The sequence below is a fragment of the Hippoglossus hippoglossus genome, chromosome 14 (assembly GCF_009819705.1).
Source record: "Hippoglossus hippoglossus isolate fHipHip1 chromosome 14, fHipHip1.pri, whole genome shotgun sequence".
Classification (NCBI taxonomy): Eukaryota; Metazoa; Chordata; class Actinopteri; order Pleuronectiformes; family Pleuronectidae; genus Hippoglossus; species Hippoglossus hippoglossus.
In genome coordinates this window covers 7,265,988-7,285,594 of record NC_047164.1, presented here as the reverse complement: position 1 = coordinate 7,285,594, position 19,607 = coordinate 7,265,988, and the positions used below count along the sequence as shown (strand labels likewise).

The window sequence follows — 19,607 nt, the reverse complement described above, 5'->3', positions numbered from 1 at the left end:
AGTCCGTTGCCCCTGAGTGAGACTATGTGAGAATACAGCAGGAAGATGTCTGGAATATTCACAGCGAGCGAGTTTCTAACACGTGACGCCCATGAAACACGGGAGAATACAAATATCTCGGGATGAAAATACAAGTAGAAGACAAAGAGTATACGTCATGTCCTGACTCCTGCTTGCTCTGCCCAGGCGCCACCTCTCCCCGGAATGTTCCGGACCTTGGAGCTTGACTTTTTGTACAATTCAAAGCTGTGAGTGGGTAAACACCTCATACACATGTTTTCCAAAGCAATTCCTTCCAGGTGATTAGAGCCGTACATCCAGAGTACCAAACACCTATTGTGGGGAAGCATGTTCTCTCTGGGGAAATGCTGCGCGGGAAGTTGTGTGTTAATAAACAGCAACAGTCACTATGATAAACAGAGCCAAGCCTAAATTCATTAGTAGGGGAAAAAGGAGGTCACGCTTTTGGATTTTTTGCAAATTAACCACTGAGAAACACAGAGAGGTTTAAATAGTAAAAATAAGTCAATAAATAAGACATGATGCAAAGGCCACTATTGGGGGTGTCGTTAAACATTTTCAAACTTTGACGAAGCTCTTACAGAAATTCGATGAGCTGTAAAAAAGCATTGAGGTTTGTTTTATGCCCCAATTATCTAGACAAAAGGGGGCGTCATGTTGATTTGTAAAAGTCAAGTGCTTATTATCGCTATTTACCAAAGCAGATGTGGAATAAAGGGTCTTTCAGTTCAATGGAAACACTCCTCAGCTGCGGGTGACAGGAAAAAACCAATGATTATTCAATGGGAGCCATTGATTCTGGAGGCCCCCAAGAAAAAAAGAAAAGTTGGGAGTGACTCGGCGAACCCATGCTGACTCACAAGAAAATAATATTTTAGAGGACATCAGCTCTCAGCCCTCATTAAAAGCCTACGCCATTAAAATCCTCCAAACAGTCACAGAGTCATAGATGGTGAAACGAGAGCCCTGTAATTTTCTGTTGCTGCCGATGGACAAATATATGAGTCCACACGTCTGCTGTGAACCAAAATTACAGTTCGCTGGCTGCATCTGAGCTTGAGGTCTTGTGTAATGCAAGAATGCTTCTTTGTAAAGTCTCCGCATTTATTACTTTCATAACCCGCCCCTCCTTCTCTTTTTTTTATAATTCATAATACAGAGCGTTTTTTTAAAGAGGGTTTCTGGTGGGCTGCCCCGGGGAAACACATGAAAGCTGAATGAGAAGTGAAGGAGAACCATGACAATTGGGGGCAGCAGCTGCACTTCTCTGTGTGGTATTATTTCTATAAAATTTCATTGAAAGAAATTACAAGACACTTTCAGATGTTGTTAATCTTTGCTGTTCCGAGTTTATTACCTCTGACAAGGAGGTTAAGTTTGTTTGTTTGTTTGTTTTGGTGCAGATCCGGAACAGGGGACTGACCTTGGATTATCTTTTGCTCGTTTCAACATGATGGGACATTTTTCAACATTTTCACTTATTTCCGAGGGAATAATTTAGGGAACTGATATCTATGATTGTGAGAAATCTGGTGCAGCTTGATTGAATTTAAGGGGACTGCTGGGCCTTGACGGAAGTAAACTCCGTTCTAGTTTTAGTCGTGATAAACTTTGTCTCCTCTTCTTTTGTAGAAAATAGTGATTTCAGGATCTTCCTCTAACCCCTGGAAAATGTACTTGAACTATCCACATTCAGGAGTTTTTGTGCCGTAAACTGTGCCATAAAAAGTCTAAATAAATAATTACACTTTGGAAAAACCCAGGCTGATACCTGTATATACCACTATAGAATAAAATGGATGCAGAAATGGAATATACATTACCAATAATTGAAAATCTCTGCGTTATTGGCTGGACCTGTGTTTGTCCAGTGTGCAGTTTCGTGAGGAAGCTGATTAATTGCAGAACGAAAGAGAAAACCGAGAAGGAAAGAAGGCGAGACGAGGACAAGGAAACAGTAAGAAGTACTCTGAGGTCACCAGCTTTTCCATTTTCCATCCGTCCTTCCCCGCGCCTCGGGCCTGTCAGCACTCAGCTGAGAGGTGAAACACCCTCGCTAGTGTTGCCGCTGGCGATCAAATGGAGTTGTGTCGTCTCGGTGGGGAGGAAAAATGGCTGCCGCCCACTCCGCAAAACACACACATTGAAGTTCAGGGTGGTGTCAGTCGACCTGGACAGACTCACTGGACCCATATTGGTGCGTGTCATGTCTGCTTGGCTCGGCCTGAACATCCGACGCTGGGAACACAAGAACCAGCTGTGGGGGTTACTTTCTTCTCCTTCCTCCATTTTTCCCTCCTGGTTCATCCCTTACCCCCCTTATACCTGCCCCTCAATGTGCCGTTCATCCGTCCCCCCTCTCCAAACCCAAATCCCACCCTACCTATCCCCCAGTGTTGCTTCTTGTTACGTCCCCTCTTCATCTCCTCTTCTCTTCCCATCTCCTTCACCCTGACCTCACCTCCCTGCAGTCTGCCCGAGCCTTCTGGAGAAAGCCGTGCGGTCGTGCGGAGGCCTGAGAAACAGATGTCGGCGGTTGTGATGTGTGTTTCCACCGCTGGTCAAGCTGTCCGGAAAGCGTCATGCTGAGTGGCAAGTTAAATCTGCTGAGAAATGAGTCATGATGCCTGAGCTGCGTTACTGTGGGTCTTGTTCTAGTCTTCTATAAAAAGGTCTAATATGAAAACAGGGACATCCTGCTGTTCTCATTTCAGCTTCACTTACAGTTACAAAGAGAATTCATGGTTAGGTCCTGGCTGGAGTGAAGGATGACGTGCATACAGTTTGGTCAGCTCTGGGTTTTTAGCCTTTGATGGGGCTGAATGGAATTTGACTTGTGCAGAGACGTCACTTGCTAATGTAGAGTCTCCATTTGATTGTATTGATTTAGATTTTATTGAAATGGTAACAGAAGGTTAAGTAGTTTAACGAGATTTGCACAAAATACATTTTTTATTACCTCCACCAAAGAGGTTATATTTTCACCCTTGTCCATTTGTTTGTTGGTTGGTTGATTTGTGTAGATTACTTAAAAACAGTTTTCCATGAAACTTTGTGGAAGGATGGAACATAAACCAAGATAGAATACCTTAAATTTGGGGTGGATCTGGACAAAAGGACAGATTTTTTACAACTACTTAAATAAATGCAACAGCAGTCATGGTATTTTCATGGTATTTGTAGCAAATGGTCCCTGAGATTCGCTTAAAAGCTTTTATCTGCATGTCCCCTTCCTTATCAGTGACTGAAACCAGCAGAGTGTTTACACTTTGGTTATGTAAGTGTAGACTGTGGGATAGCTGATACCAAGTGGTCGTGAGATCCTCAATACTTAGTTCAAACATGGTTTGTGTTATTGAAACACAATAATGACTCTGTTTTAGAGATTAAAATGGTTACTGACCCCTCAGCACATCACTTTTAATAGGTTTTATACTTTATGCTCCTGTGCGTTAATCCATTAAAAATGTATTTATCTGCATGTGCAAATCTCTGATTGAAAGCCCCCAAACAAAGTCAGTCATTGGGTTGAGATTATTTTATCACACTGTAGAAATCATATTATAATGTATTGAAGGGAATGCTGACAGTACATATTTGTATACAGGTGCATATATAGGAGTTCCTTTAGGGGGAGAAACACAGATTAGATGATGATCTGGGAAGTGAAATCACAACAAAACCCAGGGCCGAGGATTCAGGAGGAATCGGAGAGAGCAGGCAGAGAAAAGACCCAGAGTCGGACCTCTCTGGCTCAGGATTAGCTCCTGCTGTCTTGCTTTGACTCCAAGGCCTGTGACTCACCGCTGAGGAATTATGCACGAGGCCGCATGCGACCAAAGGAACACAGGACTCCAGCTGGGACAAAGAGAAACCGCCAAAGGAGCCAACTCACACACATGCCTCTGCGCTACTACCAGGACCGCTGCCTTCTCCTTCTCCCTCATCCCCTCATATCGTCATTCCTCTCACGCTCTCCCAGGGCCTCTTTTTTTGTGGTGACCATAAAGGCAGCGTCAATGGAGTTGAAGAGGAGAAAGGGGAGGAAGGGGGTAGACCACAATCATTCCTCCTGTTTTTCTCCTTTCACTTCGATCGTGTCATCAGCCAGATGCAGATTTTTCCATGTGACTCGCTCAGGTCGAGACCTCCATAACCGCTCTTCAAGCATTTGAACTCTTCTCACGTTACAAAATAACACAGGAGTCGCTCCGGTGGTGTTTGCCGTAAGAGTGGCCTGAAAAACCGCTCTCGTTCAGATGGGTTCGAGGAAGCGAGACGAGACTCTGAAGTGAACCCTGAAATGTTCCGTGATCGGCCGCATCTTAATTTGAAGGCACTCCGGGGTTTTCAGCCGTCTGTCTCGTGCTCCTCCTCCTCCTCCAGCAGCATGGTGACAGTGTGCAGCCAAAGAAAACTCATCCGCTGCTCCGAAAAAACCAGATCTCCCCAATCAGGAAATTAAAAAGGTCAAGCGAGGGAAACTATGACCGAAGGAAAGAAGAGAAAATGACCTGGGATTTACTTTTGTCTGAGCTGCTCTCTGTATATGGGGTCCTTTCTCTTTTTTTTTGGGGGGGGGGGGTCGTTTTGTCATGAGCCCATTCCTATTCAGTCTCATGTGGATAAAGTTTGTAGTTTTTTTTAAAGTTGTATTGCCTTTGCTGTCCATGATTGTTATTTTAATTCATGAGGATTATCATGATTACAGAAATCAGCTCCCCCTTCGCCCTCTGTCTTTTCATTTTTCTTGTCGTTTGCCTGGAGTAAATCTTCCTCGACGTTGATACAGCGAGGAGCAGAGGAGATTCCTTCGGGTGGAAATCAAAGACAATACTGTAGGAATGAGCTCAGGACTCTTCCCCCCTTGTCCTATTTATCATTGTAAATCTCATTAAGAAACAGAGTGTACCGGCGTCTTCCCACAATACCTTTTGGCATCGGAGGAGGTCGAAGTAAGACGAGATAAAGTCTCAGTCGGCAGCTCGATTTTAATATCTAGTCTCCTTTAGCCTTGCAGATCATAACAGTCTGGTTTATACAGATTTACTGGTTTGTACTGCGCAGGCTGTATTCATCCTTGGATCAGACAGACAGAAGAAATGGAAACAGGGAGAGAGATGATCAACAGGTTGGGAATGTGTTTGTGTTCCTGTGACTGCCCATGCAGTCTGGGGTTCTTTCTCACACACTGACCTGAAACCTGGCAAACAGAAAGTAAAAATATGTTTGTTTTGAGATTACATCCGTTGCTCAATATCTGATGTGTGAGATTTCCTGATAACTCAAATAGAAACAAAAACAGCCTCCAACAGTGAGGTTTATTGTTTCACCCCTGTCTGTTTGTTGGGTGGTTTGCTTGTTTGTATGTAAACAAGATTTCACAAAAACAAATGAATGGATTTCCATGAAACTTGGTGGAAGGATGCATCAGGGGGTCTGGGAAGAATCAATCGAATGTTGATGCAAATCCTAAAGAGAACGGATCCAGGATTGTTTTTTCACTTTCTTTTTCATTGTGAGATTCTGCGTTTTTCAACACTTTCACCTTTTTCCCAGGGAATAATTCATGGATCTTGATGAAAACAATCAGGCACATTTAGATGGCTGACAGATATGCGTGTGGGAAATTTGGTGCACGAAAGACATCCCGCTCCAGACTGACCTTCAGCATAACAAGTGCAACAGTGTAACACTGTAAATCCCAGTTTCCACTCACGCCTCCGCGTTCTCCAGTAATGATGGATGGACAGTAAAGTCCAAAATGTCATTTCAAAAAGTCCCCTTCAGTCTGAACTCGTTTCAATGGGCTGTTTTATGCCGTAACCATTGAAACCAAACAATCTGAAAACATGTGGGGATGTCATCCTCCGCAGTAGCTGTTGTTCGTCTGCCAGACACTCGGCGCCTCATAAGAACGTCCTTGATGGCAACACCTCCGTGGTTCATATCTGCAGCATTGCCTCAGCTCAGCCAACGCTGGGCCAGCTGCAGGCCAATTACCTCAGTTTGTAGACGTCAACACACCGCCCAACACACACACACACACACACACACACACACACACACACACACACACACACACAACCCCAAAGACATTGCATTAACATTCATTCATTTCCTGAAGACAGGGGAATACCCTCACCTTAATTTAACCTTAACCGTACACTGGGAAACTGGGTGAAGAGAAGTACACACACACACACACACACACACACACACATGCATACAGACACACACGTACACCCACAAAGACACACACTGTCTTGTAGTCACTCTGAGTGATTTCCTGGTAGTTGGCGGTTGGATGCTTTCCCGCTAAGCAGCTCACGCCATGGCAACAAAAACTTAATGAACCACATAATTCATCTCAGATCTTTTTCATACGAAATTCATAAACCTTCACAAAATCAACTTGAAAGTGAAACTGCAGTGGATGGGAATTGTCGGTGACGTTGCTGATGAATCCCAATGAGGATCAACCCTTAGTTCCACAGAATCATTTCATTCTCTGGCTTTTAAAGGACCAACTGAATTATGTGGATCTCTGTGACCGAGCTGTAAATAAAGTATTCTATCATTGCTGTGAGTCTGTATGTCGTGCAGTGTGAGCAGAATGGGCAACTGCAGCCAATTACTGGTAATCTCAAAAGCAGGGTGAAAATCTCAAATACCAGTAATTCAGTTATCGCCGCTTTTGAAAAGTCCACGGCCCAGACTGCCGTGTGTTCTTTCAAAGACTTCGGTGGAGTTATGATGTGATGAAGACTTTATCTTTGCTCCAGTGGAATGAGGCCCAGGACGTAGCCTTATCCCATTCCTAATGTGAAAGCCTGCCAAATGTACAAATCCACTTTGAAAAATATACTCACACAAAGCTGCCAAATGATTTTTTTTTAACTGTAGTTATACTGTAAGTGATTGTTTTGGCACAAACAGGGGACCGCTAATATCAGACGGCAGTAATGGAATATCATGTGCCGCTAAAGTTGTCATCTTACACAGCTTACAGTAATTCAAAGAGGATTTAAATAAGTAATGTCTTTCACTCTTTCCAACATTCACACGCAGAAATAATTACACTCGAAACACTGGATATTCTGTGGAAAGAAACCTTTTGTGTGTCTCGGCAGAAACGACTGAAATGCCGGGGTGTGCGATGGCAAAAGATTGATCTGACTCACTCTCTCTCTGTTTCTCTCATGGGTATTGTCTTTTAGGTCGGGATCCGGAGACAGAGTGTGGTCGCCGACTGTTAGTGAAGACGGCAAGACAAGTCCTTACACGGAGCCTGACTCACAGGTAACCACTGTTTACTCTGGATTTACCGAAAAGCACAACTCACAGGAGTTTCTTCAGATTGGAATTCACGTCAGGGCCTGAGTTTGTCATCCTGACTTTGTCTACTTAGACTTTGGCTTTTAAAATCCCCCAAAAAGTTACTCACCAGCTCAAATATGAGAGAAATAACTGATTGGTGAAGTCAAGCGGTGAAGCCTTGGTTGGCTCTGGGACCTCATCTGTCTTTGTGGTGTTCTAGTGGTGAGATAAGGAAGTCCCATTCATCACAAAAAAAAACATGCATCAGGAGGTGGAGAGGGTCATCTACATTACATTACATTACATATCATTTAGCTGACGCTTTTATCCAAAGCGACTTACAATAAGTGCATTCAACCATGAGGGTACAAACCCAGAACAACAAGAATCAAGAAAGTACAATTTCTTCAAAAAAGCAAAACTACAAAGTGCTACATCTACTAACCAGAAGGTCGGTGGTTTGAGCCCTGCCAAGATATCGAGCCTCAAATAGCCCTTGATGGTATAAATGGTGTGTGATAGAAAAGGCGCTGTGTATAGACGCTCTGTGTATGTGTGTGAAAGGGGCGAATATGACTTGTATTGTGAAGCACTTTGAGTGGTCGGTAAGACTGGAAACGTTCTATATAAATACAGTCCATTAACCATCCCATTTTTTTTATTATTATAAACTATATATAAACACTGTCTCCCAGATGCTGTGATGATCACGTTGGTAAAAAATTACATCTTCTCCATCAGTTCGCTGTTTAATGACCACAATACCCACGATCCATGGCTGCCATTGCTGTTCCTAGTCATTGACGTGAATCAGAGCGGTAGCGAACTCTAAATCCTTTGTTGCTCAATTTATGAACAAAACACAGCAACATCCAAAACTCTCCCGGAATCTGAAAAGCGAACTGATTTAAGCTGCAGATTGCTTTCAGCTGTTTGTTCTTCGGCTCTTCCCCGCCGTTAGTGGTGCACGTAACAGAGCTATAAAACTGTTATTGAAGGATTCTTGCTGAAATGCACATTTTTTATGAGCACAGGTTCATACCTTCACTTTTTTAAATCTAGAAACCAGGCATTTTCTAACACAGATGCATATTTTTAAGGGGAAAATGTCCTATTCATCCAAGTTGTTGAAAAGCTCCAACTGTGAGTCATGTAACATTGTCTATGGGAAAAATGAATGGAGTTTTTACGCTGTCCCAGGGATTTGGGTTATCCACCAATGAGGAGCTATCAAATTGATACAATAGAAGTGAATAGCACATCTCAAATCATCTGAAAGCTGCATTTCAACTTCTCTATTGATCAAAATAATCCACAGATTTCACTGTGGGCAGGATATGTCAAAACCAAACAAGTCAAAACAAAACGTTCTGTGTGGCGATTGAGTAATATGTGTTTTTTGCTTTGGATGAAATGACCCTTTAAACCCAGATTTTTCAGTGTAAAGGTCATTCTGAATGAGACGCCACCTGCGATAACTTCCTAAAGTTCAAATCTAAGCTTCTGACAATGCACGTAGACAAAAACACGTCGATAGACAAGGCAACTGCTGGTGGTGATTCAGCAGCATTTCACACATATCAGCCACAAGAATGACTTATTCACATTTCGGGCCATTTTGGTGGGTGTGAAACCCAAGACTTCTGAGTCTGTTTATGTCGTAAACAGAATCCATGGAAACGGGCACAACCCTGGATCCGTGAAGTGCATATACGCTAACGTTCACATGATCATAAATGAGATAATGCATCCCACTGTTCACTCGAACGGTTTTGAAATAGTATCCTGATTGTTCTCCAATCATACGAGCTGCCAAACGGATATTCAGGGCAGGATGAATTCTTGCAGATGATCTTATCCAAGTTTTTCCAGTGCTGGCAAGCCAACAGGTTTCTGAGCAGGGAGAGAACAGGAGGTTGTGTGTGTCTGTGTGTGTGTGTGTGTGTGTGTGTGTGTGTGTGTGTGTGTGTGTGTGTGTTCGCTCGCACATATGCCGCGAGTATGACGACGAGTGTGTGAACTGAACAGTCAGGACAATGAGCGTATTGTGGCCAAGACATGTGAGAGATGACCATTTGTCAAGTATTGTGTCGGGGTGGTTGTGGAGTCAGGACTGATCTGTGTGTGTCCCTCGCTGAGACAGGGGCTTCTTGTGTAAAAAGGGCGGAACAGTCGCACAAAGAGCTGAGGTGAAATCTATCCGTCCACTCATCAATGGGAGTTTGACACCTTACAGGAAGATATTGTTTTCAGCGGCAGAGACCAAAGGGAAAGAGGCTCCAGCTTATGTAATCAATCAGGGTTGTTAATGGTCGTGGGACGAGAATTCTCATGAGATGATCTATCTTTGTAAGTAGCAGCTTCACAGGGGACTTTTACTCTGAAAGGTCCAATCAGCAAATTGAGCTGTATTTTGAATACAATATAAATCAAAAATTAAAGCAACACCATGTAAATCTTCCTGAGCAACGACGCCCTCTGTGGTCATACTGGGTTATTACCTCTGCACTCGATGACCTGAAACAGCTGAATGGTGAATATTACCCATGATCCACGGCTTCCTGAAACGGAAGCTGGGGATGAAAGGGATCTATTTGTAGAAATTGAATATAAAATATTCCCGGTGATGTTTTCACTGGTGTGTTTCATCTTAATTTCATGAATTTTTAAATATTTAATATTTAAATACTTTATATTTACATCAGGAGTGGGTCCTCTCTATAGAGGCCGCCATGTACAAACTAAACAACTTTTGAGTTTTTATGACAACTGAAGGTTGCCACAGGTTCTCTTTCATGTTTGGAAGGGGAGAGTGAGGTGAGGGGTGTTCAACCTGCAACTTCACCACTAGATGTCACTAAATTCTATACACTGAACCTTTAAACTTATCCAAAGAGGACATCTCTAACAAAGTTTAACCACTTGTCAGTTAACAATTCCTAACTCCTGGGTGGAATAACTAATTCAAACAACCATAAATTGACTGCTTAGAAATTAATTATTTATTTTAGGTGACCCTAAATAACCATGTATAAGATAATCATTTATATCTCGATAGTTTTTACAGACCCAAAGCCGGCCTTGTATTCTCCAGCCAATGGTCAGAACTGTGCCACAGTCTTCATATCACAATCTCAGCACCAGCACCTCAGATCTTGCTTTGATTAACATGAGGAAATACCAAACCTGAGTGAGGGGAACCATCAGCTACAGCAGTTTATACAAACATGGACATGCATGACGGGACGGCTTTGCTTGTGGGTAACGTGAGAGCAGCAGATCTGCCTCTCGCCTGCTCTTTTCTCCCTTTTTCCTCTCCCTGTATCTCAGTAACATCTTATCCTCTTCCTCCCTCCCCCCCTCGCTGGAGTTTAAAAATGTTCCCTGGCGTCTCATTTAATGAAGTGAACCTGGACGCCTGGAAACCACTAAGTCAGGGCCACTTTAGCTTCACGCTCAGGTAAATTCTTCTCTGCCTGAACAGGGGAAACATCCGCCCCCCGGGGTCACATAAAAGACCAGGGCTCGCTCTCTCTTTTGTTTCCTGCTGTGTGAAGATACAGCTGGAGGGGCCGAGCTGACACAATGGTGATTGCTCCTCAGACACCTCGCCTTTATTGGAAACTATAAATGCAATGGGGCCTCTAATGCTGCTTCCAGACGTGCACTGAACTCCAGACATTATCCTGAAATTTCCTGGAGGGGCTGTATGTGAGAACGCAAATGTCAGAGTCAACTGCTCCTAAAATTTTCTGTAACTTTTCCTGCCCAGAATGTCCGGAAAATTTCGAACATGCGATTGATTCAAAATTGAATTCTCAGGATGAAGAAAAGAAGCCATACACGTATAAGATGCTGAAAGTTAATGGGATAATGAGATTTGAGAGCTTTTGGCGAAATTCATACATAATGTCCTGTCCTGCCTTCTGCACTCAGACGCCAGTCCAAGTCTGAATGTTCCGGACATTTTCCTGTTGTAGTAAACGTGTCTGACAGTATCCTGTCTGGGGCCCAAATATTTGGAGTTCCTGTCTGAAAACTGCTTTAACACAGGCTCAACCCGAATCAAGCCGAAGTGTGTGATACACAGTTGCTCTAGTGCTGATCCAGTTTCGAAGAGCATGGACAAAACTGAAAAAGAAAGATGAGGATCACTGCACATTTTCTGGCTGTGCTGGCAGATTCTAAACTTACCAACCGCTACGTGACGTGAGCCCCAACAAAGGGACTCATGCTGAAGCAGTGCTCTTTGTCCAACAGGGCGAGAGCTGAAACCAGAGAGGGACACCAGCTGATGTCTAAACAATATACTCTGGAAATTACCACACATTATTTCCCGGCCTAAGAAAGGTTGACTCATTCCACTAAGAATAGTGCAGCAGCAGCAGCATCAGAAAAGCATTTGCAGAACAGTTGCAGCACTTGAGGCTAATAAAAAAAGAAAAGCGCTAAAATGGGATGCCAGCATTCTTCAGGGAATTCTGTGCTTAAGTTTTCCTTTTGTCACCAGACGCGTCTTGTCCTTGAGCAACTGCCTTAGTTAGAAATTCCAACCTCACTTGTGGGAATTCAGCAGGAAGTGACACGTGGAAGCTCTGACACGTTTCCTGCGCCTCGGGATGTTGTCATAAAAGTGGACGAGGAAATGCTGTATCTGTTTGGACACAACTAGCTGCGTGATATGATATTGTTGATGTGAATGTTCTGCCAAACAATGCTGGAGTGTTTGTGGGAGTGTGCGATGTGTTTCCATGGAGCTGCACTCACGTCTTGGCAATGGTGTCCACCGGATGTCATACACAACTTCCTGAAGATAAAGAGAGCTGACGAGCCGTCTGAAGCAGAACAACATGAAGTGTGTGTGCAGTTTTGACGACCAAAATCTTGATTTAAGCTCCATCGTGGAAAACAAATGAGCTGTAATCAGATACTCTGCACAGATTCTACATTTCGTGCAAAAGCATTGGGTGCACTTGAGAGAGAGAAGATGAAAAACCTATATGAAGCCAAAAGTGAATCATCTGTAGCATCGGAGTCAGAGGGTTTTACAGTTAAAGAGCCCCCTGCTAGAGGGTTAGGGTTAGGGCTATTAAGGTAAAGAGGTAAAACCTGGGTAGATCATCTAGGGGGCAGGACTTGAAATTGTAAATTCCACTTCAGAAATCACAGTGTTATCGATTAGCTGTCTTTCAAAGTTGACATCTTTGTCAGTATTTATGGCTGCTCTTTCTCATCCTGAGGTTTTTCTGCTGTATTCTCACATGGGCTCACTCGGTCATTTTCCAGACAGTTTACTGCCAGGCCCCGTTCCAGAAAATGTCCGGATCAACTTACCTGGACAAACAGCTCCTCTGGAAAATCTCAATATAATGTCTGGAGTTCGTCTGAAATCAGCTATTGTTTTACCGTCTAAATAAACCCTGCAATACCCTCATCAGCATCAGAGCGCTCCCCCGATTGCTTTCGTTCCTTTCGTGAATCAGATTCACTCCACTTCAGATGCAGTCCACATTTTTCCCCCTGGTTGTCGTCACATCACGTATCAACATGTGTGTTGTGGTTTGTGCGTTGCGTCAAGTAGAGACTCAGATTTACTTTTAATCAAAACCTCAGCTGAAGTCAGTTGGAGTCAAGTGCGGTGATCACTTGCTGATGTGTGCAGTGTGCTAAAGTGCATTTGAACAGATGCGATTGCTTAGATCAAAATGTGGAAACTACAGTGCTACAGCTCCGACAGATGTTTTTTAAATTTGCAATGTGAGTCATAATTCTCAAATTCCCCCATTTGGCCTGAAATAAAAAGTTTTCATGCTCTTGTTTGGTTGCTCTAAGACATGTGAGTTGTTATATAATACACCAGATACAGTGTTTTCATCAGAGGTCCTCAAGAGTGGTCAAATCTGCAATCTATCACTTTCTGCCATTTTCGAGATGGAAGTTTACATCATGCTTTGCGAGAAGCTCATAAGTAATATGAACGACCACGAGTCTTACAAAACAGAACTAAAGTAAATTAAAACTTATTCAAGTATTTATCTGCATAACTTTGATTTAAGGACCAGTATCCTGATATTTCTTGATCTTAAATCTGAACCTTTTTTCCGATAAGAACGAGTTTTTGAGGGAAAATGCCTCACAGGCTTAAATTGGGTATCTAATCTTACATCTCGGTTGTCAGTTTTATTCTTGGATCAGTGTTATGCTCCAGTTAACTCACACCACCAGTTACTGACATTTCAAGTTTCTGAGAATTCCTTCCATGAAATTACACAGCAGCCGCTTCAAGTAGGTGGGAAAAGCCTATTCGTCAATGCTGAAGACAAACAATATTCTTCTGGCGAGGGACATCGGGATGCCATTCACTGGGACCATACCCCGTTATTAAAGTGAAAGCTATTGTGGCCGAGCACCATGGCCCCCGTTGGAAAGAATGAGGCTCCGCAATGCGGAAGCTGAAAGTTCTGGATCACACGTCACGGACGCTTCCAGTTCCAGGCCGGGAGCTGGCAGCTGAAGTCGAATTCTCCGAGCTAACGTTAATGGGAGCTGACAGACAGAGTCCTTGCATGACTTACAGACACAGTAATTCCTTTACTGCTTGGAATTTAATCCTCTGGAGGAAAAAAAGGTGATAGATAGGATTAAAAAACAGTCTGTTTTAGGAATGGAACAAATCAGCTGCTTTCAAATATCTGTCATGAAGAATAATTTGCCCACGAGTGTTTAAAACTTAACAGCGCAGTAAACTTGATTTGTCTGAGATGCATATTTACACCACGGAACAATAAACAGTGAACCAGATGAGACCAGTTAGATGTTGTGCAAAAAAAATGGAATAAGATTTATATCCTAGAGAACCTTAAATAGGTCTTAACAATATGGGGCCATCAAACCTTTTATGAGTATTCGCTGCCAAAATATGTTTACTGCTACCTCCACTATAAGCCCCTGCCAGGAAATCTCAGATCAGTGGGTCATTGCTGGAAAGCCTTTTTAACAGCTCCATATTCATGCGTGTTAGATCGTAGACCTGTGACCCCACTTATTTGGATGTTTGTGTTCACTTATCAGTCAGTAATCCCAGAAATGTCCAAATCAGTCTTTGGGCTTTTTTTCGTAATGGAGCCTTCCCCGCTCTGCTCGGCTGTCAGCGCGCCGGGGAGTGGACGGGGTCACTGAGAGCGCTCACTGCAGGGGTAAGAAAGGTCCAAGCAGAGTGCAGCCGTCCAGACTTGTTCAGATTTAGAACAAACCTTTTGTCAGAGGTCTGTCGAGGATTAGAGGTTTTGAGATTTTTTGAATTTCCTCGGTCTGTGTCATAGTTGTTGCAGGAGAAGTGACAAAGATATCTAAACCCTAAAAAAACACGTCCTGTTATCCTATTATCTAGTCACTGAAGCCTTTAAAACTGATGCTGACAGCATTGCTGCCATTAGTGGCTTTGCTCCTGCATAAATCCACATATCAAATTCAACTTGGTGAACCGAAAGCCAACTATCTTGACAGCACTGAACTGTGAGGGAAGGCAGAGACGTTGCACCATCAGCGTTCATTGAGAAATCCAGTGTGGAGGATTTAAGGAGATCGGTAGATTGGTAGAAATGGAAAATAATATTCATGATTATGTTTTCAATCGCCTTAACCTAAGATTCATTGTGTTTTCATTACTTCAGAATAAGCCGATCGTATGTCATGGGGAAGACTGGTGTTCAATTCCCCAATGGGCAGAGTTCCACCTGCATAGGGACTGTTTATTTATGTTCTTATGTGTATATTTCTACTTATATATAGTTTTGTCAGAGACTCCGTGGCTCTGTTGGAACGAATGTGAAATCCTGAGAGGTTTGGATCACACGCCACAGATTCCTCCAGTTGTCCTGATGTACCCGTGTACAGAAAACAGGTCCACTACCAACGAGGACTGCTTGTACTTGTATATATGAGGTTTACGAAGGGGAGAGGAAAGGGTGTTTCACTTGGTTTCAATCTGCAACCTCCTCGATGCCACCAAATATGACACAGTGCACCTTTAACCCTCCACTGTTGGGCATAAACTGCTCCACAAAACACACCCTAACCCTTTTTGCTACTTTCCTTAACCCAACATTATATAAATCTTGAACCAAACAACTTCTACAGTAAAAAAAGACCGTCTCTGTATCGTTATCACTGAATGACTTTGTCCTCATGCTAAATCAGGCATAGTGGCTTGTCTTTGGCTCAATCTCTCACCCAGGAGTTAGGTGTCTTACTTTGAACCAGATGGTTTTCTCTTCAACATTGGTACATTCAGTCCAGTCCAAATAAACTTAACGATTCTTTTATTCTCTTTAATGCTCTCACTTGAAATTACATTGCTGTAACTTGAAACCTTAAGGCCGTGCTGTAATTCTGTACTTGGCTACATTTGACTTGGCAAAACCAGTGTGGGCAAAAAAAATCTAAAGTTTAATACCGCTTCATTTCAAAGTGTAAATTGATAAACTACAACACGTTTCATATGTGAGACCCTTGGACTCCACTGCGACATTAATCTTCCTCACAGCACCCCCACTCCGCCTCAGCAAGTCTGACTCTGCTCCCAGAGAGGCACCCAGGGCCGGGACCAGGGAGCCATAAAGGGCTGGTTTGTGTTTGGTTAGTGGTGCAGAGCGCCATGTGAAAAGCTTAATTTCGGAGGTCTGGAGGGATTAAACCACGCAAGAGGAGGAGGAGGTGGTGTCCGTGTGTGTGTGTGTGTGTGTGTGTGTGTGTGTGTGTGTGTTGAGCATGAATTTGTTTGTGTCTCCGGTGAGGCAGGCAGGCAGGCAGGCTGCTCTCGGTCTTCAGGCATATGATTTCAATTAGTGTCCTCCACCTTTTCCTCCTCCTCCTCGTCTCTGTGTACCCTCGGCTGACCAGACTGGGGCTGAGGCACCGTGGCTGAAACCTGCAGTCCTCTAACATTCAAGCTCTTATTAATCAGAGTAACCTTCAGTCAGGTTGATGAATGGAGCTACTTGGCTCCACTTGGCTGAAATCACCTCAGTTAATATGTTTTCCTTATTTGTCTGTCTTTGGCACGTACAGACACACATACATGGTCAGTGATCCTGAACCATTAGCCATGCTTGGTTACCATTGTAAAACAGGCCGGTGGAATCAGACGGCCGCCTGAATTTACGAGCATACAGCGGTAGACAATGCTGGTTCTCGTAAATCCTCTGGTTCTTTTACTTTTTCTTCCTTTTCTTTTCCTCTGAGCCGGGAGGAATGCAGCCGAGATTTGGGAGAAAATGAAAGAGTAGCCGTTCCTCAAGAGACAGAAATTAGGAAACAGAAGATCTCACAGATGGCCTTTCTCAAAACTCTTGTTATGTTGAGTTTCTGTTGGACGCGGACCGACGCTGCTCATACGAACTCATATTAATTCTAAACTGTTTTGACTACTTTTGGAAAACAAGATAAGGTTACCGGGAGAGTAAGGGTGAGAAGGCATCCACCAGATTAGCTCGTGTGTCACCTTAACACAAAATCCCCATTAAACCTCAATGTAGGCCAGACCTGGAAAGGTCAAATAAATCCTTTTAATGAGACAGTTGTCTTACAGCTGATTTTTCGTGATAAAGAAAAGGAACCGTACTTTTAGAGCAACTTGAAAGCGCTCTACAGGTTCCAGAATCTTACCAAACTGGCATTTTTATAAGGCGAGCCCCAGATGTGCAGGCTTATAAATCCGCCGTCCACCCAAGGCAAATATCTGGATAACAGACACGCAGCAGGCCGGAGAGGAGCGAGTGATATGAGGAGAAAGACAAAAGGAAGGGCTGAGGAGGTGGAGGGGGAAACGGAAGGAGTCCGACCATCTCTGGCAGGAGTGTGAGGGGGAAAATGGGTGAAGATTTGTTTCCTGCTGACAACAGGGAAATCTCAGAAACGCAGTGGTTTCAGGTGCAGTAGTTACACAGTAAATCCTTATTTTTTACACTTTTAAGGGCTTCATTTGTCTTTGCTGGATGCCAAAATTGATGTGGCACTTAATAATGTTTAAATAATTATTCATTGGAAAAGGGACTGAGGGGAATGAAGGAATTTATCATTCTGCGTCTTCAGGGTTTGATTTCCTGCTGTTTTTGAACTGACACGAGGGTTCTGGTGGAGTTTTGTCACTTTAGCTGGGCTTTGTATTCCTGGAAAACATCAGGCTGGAATGAAACAAAACAACTGTCCATGGAGTTCGCCAAGTTCAGGGCCGTGGAGACAATCGCGGCCCGAGTAGCACTCTAACCTTTTTGAATGCACAGTTTCTCCTGACTTGAACTGCAGGTGCCCATCTGTGTCCCACTGGGTGATTTAGGGCTAAGCAAATAAAACTTTATTTCTCGTTCACGGTTATTTTTTTCCCTCCACTCAATAAAACTAGATCAGCATCTTTTTTGTCTCCTACCTCTCTTTTAAACATATGGTCGTATACGTTAGCGTGTGATTACCTGTCCTCCTGCACATGGCGTGTCTTTGTACAGATTAGTGGTCATAAATGTAATGTCTTTACCGTCATGTCTCTGCAGGGGTGTGTAATTCAATACGCTCTCTGGGATTTTCCTCTGATTGCCTCCCTTTATATTCCCTAAACCCAGACGTGAATAAACTTGCCTGACGGTGATACAGTTGTCGTAGCGATTGTTATTCGCAGATGTAGCTTTGTCTAGAAACGATACATGAATACAGGGTTTTTCTTAAGATTAAAAAAAGACGTGCACGGACGGTGGTTTCACCTTTCCAGTTCTGGGCGTGTTCTCAGGAAGTTGACTTAAGAGGAATTGGCAGTGTAATAAAAGATTGCCAGGTTCAAAAGGGCATTTTTAAGAAACCAGGCAGTTGGGTTCTTGATGCTTGTCCAAGTGACACCTCCAGCTAGCTGTTACTGTGACCACCGGGCTAGAGTTAGAATACCATGTGCAGTGTGGTTGGATTGGGGGTTTGAAAGACAAACTGCTCCAGATGCTTTCCAGAAGTATTTTATTGATACATCCACTGCATGTGGGTGGACAGAACAATAACCAATAACCAGTCCCCGTCGTGGGAATCGAACAACTGGCTTCCGTGTGACTAAATTGGATTGCTCACATTTATGAAAGTGAACAAATGGATCGAGATAAGGGTGAAGATCAGCACCGGGGCCACATCTTCACCTGACCTCACACTCCTCCTGTGGTCGGTATAATTAATCAGAGGTAGAACATCACTGCTAACTACTAACTGTTTATGTCACTTAACATTGTAGTGTAGGATATTTTAATCCCACTCAGTTTAGATCCTCCATCTGCGCAAACAGTGCTAAAGCCGATGAGTAAGTTCTGGTTTGGTTTGTTCGGTGATGTGGTGAGAACCAGGCTTCAGAGGGAACCGGCTGGTTTTGATATTCTGCCCAAACAGGGTTTGGCTTTTGGGGTGAAGCTGCCTCGAGCGCTGCCTCCCCCCCCACCCAGCCCTCCCCAGAGAACTTAAACCATGAATGGCCACCTGCTTGAATTTGTTTCCCCCAGGACTTTCTGGATTTATCCATCCTCACATGCCCACGGTTTTTGGGGCGAGTGGGAAGAAGTGGTTTTAGATTTCTTGAAAGTCGTCTGTCTTAACTGCAGGAGGCTGAGTTCAAGATGTGGGCTGGTCCGGATAGATGTGCTGAAGGTCTCCAGTTTGCTGAAAAGTGCTGATGATGGAAAGATCTGAGGAAGTGTTTGTGTGTTTGTGTGTGTTTGTGTGTGTGTGTGTGTGTGTGTGTGTGTGTGTGTGTGTGTGTGTGTGTGTGTGTGTGTGTGTGTGTGTGTGTGTGTGTGTGTGTGTGTGTGTGTGTGTGTGTGTGTGTGTGTGTGTGTGTGTGTGTGTGTGTGTGTGTGTGTGTGTGTGTGTGTGTGGAAGTGTGTGTGTGTGGAAGTGTGTGGTCCAGGCGAGGGCCGAGGACAGGATGACATCAAGCAGACCCATCTGTTTAAATGACAGGAGTCCTGTGTGTAAAGGCTGTGAACCTCTACCTCCTGTAGCTAAAAGGCATTTGCAACTTGCCCAAAACACACAGTCAGCCACACACAGTCTCACACACACACACACACACTAACACAAGCACACACTCATTCCAGTGGCATATCCAACAGTCTAATCTACAATGACTCCATTCTCATCCTGCTTCATTGCTTAACTAAACAAGTCGCATATTTCCAGCCGAAGTGTTTATCATGTAAACTCGTGCTCATGCGCAGCAGTGTTTCATCATTAAAAGCTGCTGC

At 43.6% G+C, this 19,607-nt stretch overlaps 1 protein-coding gene across 1 annotated transcript in view; it reads left to right on the top strand.

Moving 5' to 3' along the window:
• Nucleotides 1-19,607, top strand: part of pdlim4 (PDZ and LIM domain 4) — a 46,417-nt gene that overhangs the window by 13,995 nt on the left and 12,815 nt on the right. The window contains 1 exon segment of the mRNA XM_034606566.1: nt 7,242-7,323. Within this exon segment, the coding sequence (XP_034462457.1) occupies nt 7,242-7,323 (82 nt within the window).